Raw genomic sequence first — 10,887 nt, forward strand, 5'->3', positions numbered from 1 at the left:
ATGTTGAATATAATTGTCAAGTCCGGCACCATCGGAAGAGCTATAAATCTATGGTTTAATTGTGTTGTTTGCACTTGGCATGTGTTGAAGACTGGAATGACGAAGGCATTTTGTTCTGCTACCCAAACACTTTATCCTTCGTTACCCCTTTTGAGCCTTATTTATTTTTCTTTCATACCCCTCGTTCGGAATTAGTAGCAACGAATAAAATACGCAAGCATGGCGGATAAGAGAAAAGAAAGAAAAGAAAACAACAAAATGGAAAAAGAAGAATAAAAGAAAAAGAGAGAAAGAAAAAAAAACGACAAAAGAAATGATAACAAAAAGCAAAAAAAGGAAAGTCAAATGGAAAAGAGGAATTGGGAACTACGTTTGACCTGATTCCTCAAAGAGGATACGTAGGCGCTTCACGGCTCGGTCATAGTTTTGAAAAATGAAAAAAAAAACAATCAAAATATCCCCAAGCAAGAAACTGGGGCAAAAGTTGCGTTTGTTGTAAATAAATCTAATTCCGAAGGTTGTAATTAATAACCCGAAATCGATTCATTTTTGAGCCTTTAATACCCTTTCTTTCTAGCCCTATCCAAAACCCACATTACGGTCCAAAGAAAGACCTTCTGACCAGTCTTCAAAAGATGCCAAGTCAGACAAATAAGATTCTTACCGGCGAACATAACATTCTGTTTCCACAACAGAAAGGACTCTAATCTCCAACAAAAAGAGTCATGCCGGCAACACTCCAAATTCCCAGCTGGAAAGTGATACAAATGAGAGAGTCTTATTGGTGAAAACCTTCACAGACACCATAAGGCGATAAAAGCTGAGAGAAAACCAAAATGAGAGAGGCTTGATAGTGAAAACCCTTCGGGCACTACAAGTCGAATAAGAGTGAGAATCAGATGGGGAATCGCCAATTGAAGATCTTGAAAGAGGATTGACGGTAAAGGATAGGCCCCATATGCATGTCATGGCCATTAGAGTCGGCATCTGCATTTGATAGGGTTTTTATTTATAGTTTCTTTTGTTAAAAGAGTCATGTTTTCTCCTTCGTCTTTTTAGTCTGTTCCCTTTTATCTTTTTTCTTTCATAGAAAAATCCCCAATAGAGTCTGTCTGGTCAGAACAAGTATGAAGTGACTTCGAATAGGCCATAAGCTTTCCAAAAATGAGATATGACTAGTACATCCAAGGGGTATAGTCAGCAGGGAACAAACGCGAGGCCAGTGTCAATACAGATATCCCCAGCAAAAGGGAATTGATAGAAGGATTGACAAGCGTTATAAACCTCAAGGCCAAGGCCCATGGACAAAGCAAGGAAAGCAGTGAGCATGATTTGGCGAAATCCATACTAGACTAAAAGGTCGGGGAAATGCCAGTTTCCGAGCTATGCCACAAAAGAAGAGGGATATCCCCATCAGAAAGGGATTGTACCCAGCAAATAAAATCGTCCCCAACAAGTTGTGCAACGCAAAGCAAGGAAGGAAAAGAGGAAAAGCCATCCCGTTGGGAGTATCACAACCAACCACCATGTTTTAAACTAACAATTTTGTTTGATTTGAAACAGGTAAAGGAAATGGCATTGATGCCAGAACTGCAGGCCACAAGGGATATTATCAAACTGGGGCAGAAAATTTTCTGGAAGTCAGGTACCCCCAGCTGATAACATTTTACCCAACAGTGTTATCCCTAGCAGGTAAGTAAATAATTCCTCAACAGTGTTATCCCTAGCGGTTGCGAGGGGTCCAACACAAGGTTGGAAAGTCGGTATCCTCAGCGGTTAGACTTCAAAGGAGGAAGCTAATAATAATAATAATAATAATAAATAAATTAAAAAAAAAGAATAAATAATAAAAAATGGGGAAGGTAGAAAATGAAAATTCATCCCAATCCCCAGCAAGTATTCGAGGTAAGACATCTTCAAGTCTTAAGGATATTTTGGGTTCATCCGCCCTCAAATAGGATATGTCGGGTTCATCCGCCCTCAAATAGGATCTGTTGGGTTCATCCGCCCTCAAATAGGATATGTCGGGTTAATCCGCCCTCAAATAGGATCTGTCGGGTTCATCCGCCCTCAAATAGGATATGTTGGGTTCATCCGCCCTCAAATAGGATCTGTTGGGTTCATCCGCCCTCAAACAGGATATGTCGGGTTTCATCCGCCCTCAAATAGGATATGTTGGTTTCAGTCTTTAAATTTATTAACAGGCGCCCACCTGAATAACGAGAGGAATACATTTCTGTCTTTTCATTTTTTTGTTCTGGGTCACCCACCAGTATAATGCGGGAATACATTTTTGTCTTTTCATTTTTTTTGTTCTGGGTCACCCACGAGTATAATGCGGGAATACATTTTCTGTCTTTTCGTTTCTGTTCAAGGTCACCCACCAGTATAATGCGGGCATATCATTTTTCATGTCTTTACCAGGCGCCCACCTGTATAACGAGAGGAATACTTTTATGTCTTAGTTTAAACAGGCGCCCACCTGAATAACGAGAGGAATACTTTTGTCTGTCTAGTTTGACAGGCGCCCACCTGAATAACGAGAGGAATACATTTTTGTCTTTTCATTTCTGTTCTAGGTCACCCACCAGTATAATGCGGGAATACATTTTTTGTCTTTTCATTGTTGTTCTGGGTCACCCACCAGTATAATGCGGGAATACATTTCTGTCTTTCCATTTCTATTCTAGGTCACCCACCAGTATAATGCGGGCATATCATTTTTCATATCTTTACCACCAGGCGCCCACCTGAATAACGAGAGGAATACTTTTATGTTCTAGTTTGACAGGCGCCCACCTGAATAACGGGAGGAATACTTTTGTCTGTGCATTTCATAGTCTAGGCACCCACCTGTATAACAAGGGAATACATTTTGTGTCTTTACCCATAGGAGATGCATTTCCTCCTAAGTTTTAGTTTACCCATAGGAGATGCATTTCCTCCTAGGTTTGTTTAGTTTCACCCATAGGAGATGCATTTCCTCCTAAGTTTGAGTTTTACCCATAGGAGACGCATTTCCTCCTAAGTTTAAGTGTTACCCATAGGAGACGCATTTCCTCCTAAGTTTAAGTTTTACCCATAGGAGACGCATTTCCTCCTAAGTTTAAGTTTTACCCCCTAGGAGACGTATTTCCTCCTAAGTTCATTTTAGTTTCACCCGTAGGAGATGCATTTCCTCTCCTAGGATCAAAATCTTAGTCTGATGAATCTTTCTCCTAAGATAACCAAAAAACAAAAAATGACCTAGTCTGATGAACTTTCTCCTAGGATCAAAATCTTAGTCCGATGAATTTTTCTCCTAAGATAGAGACCTAGTCTGATGAACCTTCTCCTAGGATCAAAATCTTAGTCTGATGAATCTTTCTCCTAAGATACCAAAAACAAAAATGACCTAGTCTGATGAACCTTCTCCTAGGATCAAAATCTCAGTCTGATGAATCTTTCTCCTAAGATACCAAAAAAACAAAAATGACCTAGTCTGACGAACTTTCTCCTAGGATCAAAATCTTAGTCCGATGAATTTTTCTCCTAAGATAGAGACCTAGTCTGATGAACCTTCTCCTAGGATCAAAATCTTAGTCTGATGAATCTTTCTCCTAAGATACCAAAAACAAAAATGACCTAGTCCGATGAACTTTCTCCTAGGATCAAAATCTTAGTCCGATGAATTTTTCTCCTAAGATAGAGACCTAGTCTGACGAACCTTCTCCTAGGATCAAAATCTTAGTCTGATGAATCTTTCTCCTAAGATACCAAAAACAAAAATGACCTAGTCCGATAAACTTTCTCCTAGGATCAAAATCTTAGTCCGATGAATTTTTCTCCTAAGATAGAGACCTAGTCTGACGAACCTTCTCCTAGGATCAAAATCTTAGTCTGATGAATCTTTCTCCTAAGATACCAAAAAGAAAAGACCTAGTCTGATGAACCTTCTCCTAGGATCAAAATCTTAGTCCGATGAATTTTTCTCCTAAGATAGAGACCTAGTCTGACGAACCTTCTCCTAGGATCCAAATCTTAGTCTGATGAATCTTTCTCCTAAGATAACCAAAAACAAAAAAAAATGATGGACCTAGTCTGATGAACCTTCTCCTAGGATCAAAATCTTAGTCCGATGAATTTTTCTCCTAAGATAGAGACCTAGTCTGACGAACCTTCTCCTAGGATCAAAATCTTAGTCTGATGAATCTTTCTCCTAAGATAACCAAAAATCAAAATCTTAGTCCGATGAATCTTTCTCCTAAGATGCTAAAAAAAAACATTTTTGAAAAAAAAGAAGAAAAAAAAAGAAAGAAAAAAGAGTCATTTTCCTAAATCCAGGCGCCCACCTGTATAACGAGAGGCATACATTTCAGTCTTTTATTTTAAGTGTTGAAATTGGGAGCCCGCCCAGATAACAGAGGCATAAATTCAGTCTTTTTATTTTTAAGTGTCGAAGTTGGGAGCCCGCCCAGATAATAGAGGCATACTTTCAGTCTTTACTTTTCAGGTGTAGAAATTGGGAGCCCGCCCAGATAACAGAGGAATACGTTTCAGTCATTGAAGTTAGGCGCCCACCTGTATAACAAGGGAATACATCCTAATCTAGTGTTTAGTTCACTCTCAGCACTGCATCAGTAGTATCAGTGGGCTACGATTTTGCTAACGACTCACAAACCTTCCCAGTACAAACTGGGTTAGGAAATTTTGTTTGTTTTGTTTGTTTTGATTGTCAGGGGCCTGCCTGTAGAGCAGATGATTGTTATATGTCAAAGATTGAAGAAGTTAGGGGTCCGCCTGTAGAACAGCGGGATCGTTCAAAGTCAAGCCATAACCCATTGGAAGGCATAAGGCTACAACAAAAATCCCCAGCACTCAATCCAAGATAGAAGCAACAAGAAGCTCGCCCCAAGAATGCGAGCCAACAGTCTGAGAGGGTCAACAAAAGCTAGTCACAAAAACAAAAAGAAAAAAAAAGAGAAGAAAAAGGAAAAAGAGAAAAATGAATGAATCCGAAGCACGGATGAGGAGAACAAATGTGATCTGCTCAAGAACTAGCGCCTACAACTAGCAAGTATCAAGGTTCAAATCCAAAGTCTGTATGAAGCACCATTCAAGACTCAAGACCAAGTTTCAGAAGACTTAAAGATAGGAATCCTTGTAACTAGTAGCTGATAGGCTTAGTTAGTCTTTTTCAGTTTTCATTTTTGTTGTAATGACAGGACCGCGGACCGGAACCTCAACGGAACGGAACCACGATCGGCTCTTCACCTCGGTACACTCTACCATCTCTCTCATTTCCGAACTACACGTGGCCTGATTCCTGTATAACCAAGGATATGTAGGCAGCTCAGATACCAGGGCTCGGTCACATTCCCTCCCTTTCCTGAAGTGTAGTCCGTCCAAGTAATGGTCGGGTCAAAAACACGGCTAGTCGTTCTTTGTCGGAAAACTCTTCGTGTTTCCAGTCAAAGAGGGGCAGCTGTAAGCACGTGATTTTTGACCCTCCCCGAGAATTTTCACATTTTTAGCGTGAATATGTGAAATTGGGTCTAGTATAGCTATTTTAACTATTTTACCTTATTTTGTTGCAAAAAGAAAAAATCACAAAATATATATATAAATTTTAGTTTATGTATTTCTCATAAACTTGAAAAATACAAAAAAATAATTTTGGTACTTTATATAAAATTCGAAAATTACAAAAATATAATTCTATTAATGTTTTGTAGTCGTTTTAATTTTGGAAAAATACAAAAAAAAATATTACTTTATATTTTGTCTTTATTAAAAACGAAAATTACAAAAAAAAATAGTTTTATTAATATTCTATAGTCATTTTAACTTTGAAAAATACAAAAATATTACCTCATATTTTATCTTAATATTTAAAAACGAAAATTATAAAAAATAGTTTTATCAATATTTTGTAGCTATTTTAAAACCTTGAAAAATATTTATAAAGATATAGTTTTGTTTAAATACTAGTCTTATTTTTGGTAGTTATTTTGCTTACATAGGACTAGTTAAGCAACGTGTTCCTATTTCTCGGGTCCGGGCAAAAGAATAATATTCGGGTTCAAACTACCCGGTTTTAGGCCTAATTTTCGGACTTAGCCCATAATAAACCGTGTCCAGGACACGTGGGGAACCCCACCACGCGTGGGGGACATATGCCTCGAACCCCACCACGCGTGGGGCTCATTTTCATGGGCATTCCAATACAAAACACGGACGAAAGCCAACAGAAAAGGAGATTTTCGGATTTGAAAAAGAACAACTACTGTTCATCGTCTTCTTCTTCAACAAGAAGAAGAAGAAGCCCTAGCAGCTCCCTCCGTGAACAACCACACAGCCTTCCGTTCATCTCCCTGTCACCACCAAACAGACCCCAAACCATCGACAACCTCCCAGCTGCCCAAACGACCACTGTTCCTCCGTCTTCTTCAAAAAACCCGTCCAAAAACCCTACTGCGTCGTCAACTGAACCGGTCACACCCCCACGTCCACTGCTATCACGCAGCAGCTGTTGCTTCCTCGCCGGAACAGCTGCAGCATCAACGACCCTACTGACCACGACCAACAGCTCCCCCTCATCGTCCAAACACCACCACCCTATTGTCCAAACCGCCATAACCCAGCCGGACGAGCAGCAGCTGTTGCTGCTGCGTCGTCACTGTCCGTCGCGCCACCAACTCCCTCCATCCCGTTCAGCTTCCCCTACTCACCCGTCGTCAAACTCCACCAATCGAAAACGCAACCATCAAACCTCCGTTCATACCCCAGCCCGGCGAGCAGCGCTATCGCGGCTGCTGCATTGCGTCGTCCAACCCTTCATGTCCAAACGATCACCTGGAAACGTCAACAGCAGCCATGACCCATCCTCCGTCCCTTCGCATTCGAGTCTATGGTGCGAGCTATTCCGTTTGAGCTTTGATAACTGTTTCTATGGCTTCCCGTTTGAAGTCCGTTCGAGTGCCGATGTGAGGTTCTAGTTCGTTGGTTTCGTTTGCTGTCATCTCGCTGACTATGGTTCCGTTTCGGTTCGATAAATGAATTGTAAACCTCCAGCAGTGTTTGTCATTAAAGGTTAGTTTCTAATCTTTATTTGAGTAGATATCGGTTACTATCATGTCCGAGCTCGAATACATGTTATGATGAAATTTTTGTTTAAATCTATCGAGTTTTAGTTTTTTTTTGTGTTTATGCTACTGCTATCTCAAATTGGCGTGCTAGACGAAAAGTTGTGCAAGAAGTTTTTTTTTTTTTTTTTCATGATCGTGACTAATTTGCCGAATTTGTAGCCGGATTGATTTAATAAGTCCTATCATGATTTTGCTAGTCATTATTCTGTTGGTTGCCACATGGGTTAGTTCTAACGTATGCTCATAATTAATTATAGTTGGTCAAGCTTAAAACACTCTCTATTAGCCATACATCCTACTAGCCATCCATTGTTAAATTAATGAATTAGTATTTCCTTTTAGAGACAAACAAATTAGCGAATTGTAGTTGGTTTAGGCTTACCCTTTTTATATATATAAAAAAAAAACAATAATAAAAATGAGACGAGCCTCGCCAAATGAAAACGCACAAATTGCGGGGCCCTCTAAATGTATGTATTAAACACTTAGATTCCGGGACGGGCCGTTTAGAAATTTCACGGCCCCACCTAAAATAAAAATGCGCTAGTTGCTTTAGGCGTGCCTTTAATAATGTTATCTCCCTAAACTCGGGTGCACATTTATGTGACCCAAATCCAAATCTCAACGGAGTCGAAATATGTCTTTAGTCACGGGCGCATTGATTGTGGCGTGGCCCGAGATGCATTTCCATGACGTTGTAAATTCCTTTTAATAATAAATGAGACGAGCCTCGACAAACAAAAATGTAGAAGCTGCGGGGCCCTCTAAATGCATATATATTAAAAATACTTAGAATTCGGGACATGCCGTTTAGCAAATTTTACGGCCTTCCCCAAAATAACAATGCGTTAGTTGCCTTAGGCGCGTCTTAATAATTTATTTTTCTTAATTCGGGTGCACATTTATGTGACCCAAATCCAAATCTCAACCGAGTCGAGATATGTCAATAACCACGGGTGCATTGATGTAACGTGGTTCGAGACATGTTTTCACGATATTGCAAGTCCTATAAAAATAACAGTGAATGATAAAAGCGGTTAAAAGATAAAATTTGCACATAAGTTCATATTGTATTAAAAATCAGATAAATAAGCCAAATATAACAGTTGAGCGACCGTGCTAGAACCACGGAACTCGGGAATGCCTAACACCTTCTCCCGGGTTAACAGAATTCCTTATCTAGATTTCTGGTACGCAGACTGTAATATAGAGTCATTATTTTCCTCGATTCGGGATTAAAATTGGTGACTTGGGACACCCTAAATCTCCCAAGTGGCGACTCTGAAATAAACAAATAAATCCCATTTCGATTGTCCTTTAATTGGAAAAACTCCCCTGCGCCCCGCGGGCGCGGAAAAAGGAGGTGTGACACCCTACACAACGTTGTTGACAATTAAAGAAGATTTTTAACATGGAATTTGTGAGACTAAAAACAAAGTGGTAAACAAATTTTTAGGGTTACGTACATTTTTGGAAGTTGTGCTATTGTCTTGGAGATTATAGTTTTCTTTTACAGCAAACTTAAATAGTGTGGTGAATATTAAAAGAAATTAAGATATATAGGAAATGGAGCTTTAGCAGCTAGTGAATCATGAGATGCAACATAGTTATAATACCAACAACAGCAACAATAGCGCAATTGCCAACTCTTTAACGCAAGAATTTGTGCATGAATCGAGTAGTCATCAAGGACCATCTTTTGATCAATCAAATTGGGGAGATATAAGTTTTCCTCAGTTCCATCATCAATTAGAGGATCATCATTTTCAAGCTCCATTGCATACCGATATGTTTCCTTTACACATGACTTGTTCATTTTCCTTCACAAACACAACTCATATATCTTCAGATGGCATAAGGGACTTACATACAGCGGATGGTGCCTCAACTTCAACTGCAATCTATGGTCCTTCTTTATTTCCTTTGAATCTTCCCCCAAATTCCCCTTTAATCAGAGAATTAGTCCATTCAACTTTTGGCTCTCTTTTTAATGGTATGGATACAGAAGTGAGTGGTGATTTATACCAAGATGCAGGGGAAGGAAAAAGTCGTTTCGATAATGGAATTTTTGAGTTTTCTGCAGATACGAGTTGTATGACAAAAGATAGGGAAAATAAAGAGATCAAGCATTTTGCTGCTGATAGGCAAAAGAGGGTGCATCTGAATGACAAGTACAAAGCTTTGAGAAGTTTGGTCCCTAACCCCACCAAGGTATTCATTCTTTCTTTTTTTTCAGAATCATCATTTGGATTCTTGAATTTGGTGTTGAGCATTGAGATTACATATTCGATTTGTTGTTTGATTATAAATATATATTGGAAGTTAATACTTGTTACTTGATCCAGTTATTGTTGCTTGTTTTTCTGAAGTTAATAGAGCCAACCCACAGTAGCTAAATCCTAGATTCGTTTACCAACATCAGAGTTCCAATATTTGCTTAGATAAAGTAGTGATCATCTAGATTCGTTTTATCTAGTATGACATTTTCAAAATTTTTGTTAATACAAGAATGATAGAGCATCAATTGTGGGGGATGCTATTATGTACATCAATGAGCTGAAGAGGACAGTAAATGAGCTCAAAATTCTGGTGGACAAGAAAATGTGCTGCAGAGACAGAATCAAGAGGCAAAAGAGCGGTCCCATGAATAGTGCTGATGTGAAGCTTAGGAATGAAGTTGATCGATCTTCATTAAGAAGCTCGTGGCTTCAGAGGAAGACCACCAATACTAATGAAGTTGATCGATCTTCATTAAGAAGCTCGTGGCTTCAGAGGAAGACCACCAATACTGAAGTTGATGTCCGGATCGTGGACGATGAAGTCACTGTCAAACTTGTCCAGCCGAAGAGAATCAATTGTCTTCTCTTTGTATCTAAGGTCCTAGATGACCTTCAACTGGATCTTCACCATGTTGCTGGCGGACTTATTGGCGATTGTTACAGCTTTTTGTTTAACTCCAAGGTTGTCATTTGATCTCCATTTTTTGCGTTTCAATATTATGGTATTATATCTATGTAATTGTATCAAATCTTGCAGATTTGTGAAGGATCTACAGTGTATGCAATTGCTATAGCAAACAAGCTCATTGAGATTGTGGATACTGAAATTTCACCATGTAATACCACTTCTACTCCTTTACAAGGTAATTTTCTTTCTGCCCTGGCTAAATTTTGATTTACCTGCAGTATCAAAGTACACCTAAAAATCAAAAGCCAATCATATGTCTGCATGGAAATACGACTACTTTGAGTATGTTTTTGCAGTCTCAACAAGTTATTCTAGTGGACCAGACTTATATTAAAGCATCACCAAGAGAATTCAAAAGAACCAGTTAAGATTTCAGAGCTTCGAGTTTCTATTTTGAGTTTAAGTTCTATATTCTGGTGGTATAAAAATTTTCACTCAATTAACTATAGGTTAAATCTTTATGATAAACATTAATCCGCAACCTGATAAATGGTAAATAACTTGCTATAATACACTGATCATAAAATATTCTGTTGCGGAGCAAATATGACATTATATTTCATATTGTTAAGTGTTTGTCCAGATTTTCTTACCATAATTGGTTTTCCTATCTCATGAAGGAAAGGACAACACATTATACCATAATTGGGTTTTTCTTTTCCTAAAAGGAAAATATAATTTTCCGTATTTGGCTAGTCCCTTTTCTTATAGGAAAAAGTTTGGATTTCTATAAATTGAAAATCCATCATTCTCATTGAGTAACATCCACAATGTAGCTATATGGGGTTTGAGA

General features: G+C 38.8%; 1 protein-coding gene across 1 annotated transcript; it reads left to right on the forward strand.

Annotated features, from left to right (window-relative positions):
- Positions 1–8,723: 8,723 nt before the first annotated feature.
- LOC104233262 (transcription factor bHLH91-like) lies at positions 8,724–10,458 on the forward strand. Its single transcript, XM_070153782.1, has 4 exons — positions 8,724–9,338; positions 9,636–10,088; positions 10,164–10,269; positions 10,391–10,458. The coding sequence occupies exons 1-4, from the start codon at positions 8,724–8,726 to the stop codon at positions 10,426–10,428; spliced, it is 1,212 nt and encodes a 403-aa protein (XP_070009883.1). The 3' UTR covers positions 10,429–10,458.
- Positions 10,459–10,887: the final 429 nt, after the last annotated feature.

The sequence above is a fragment of the Nicotiana sylvestris genome, chromosome 8, assembly GCF_000393655.2.
Source record: "Nicotiana sylvestris chromosome 8, ASM39365v2, whole genome shotgun sequence".
Lineage (NCBI taxonomy): Eukaryota > Viridiplantae > Streptophyta > Magnoliopsida > Solanales > Solanaceae > Nicotiana > Nicotiana sylvestris.

Excerpts from the sequence above, each read along its gene's own strand:
- LOC104233262 (XM_070153782.1), top strand. The coding sequence starts at position 8,724 with ATGCAACATAGTTATAATACCAACAACAGCAACAATAGCGCAATTGCC. Across the intron at positions 9,339-9,635 it reads TGGTCCCTAACCCCACCAAG|AATGATAGAGCATCAATTGT; the intron begins GTATTCATTCTT and ends TGTTAATACAAG. Across the intron at positions 10,270-10,390 it reads CACTTCTACTCCTTTACAAG|TCTCAACAAGTTATTCTAGT; the intron begins GTAATTTTCTTT and ends ATGTTTTTGCAG.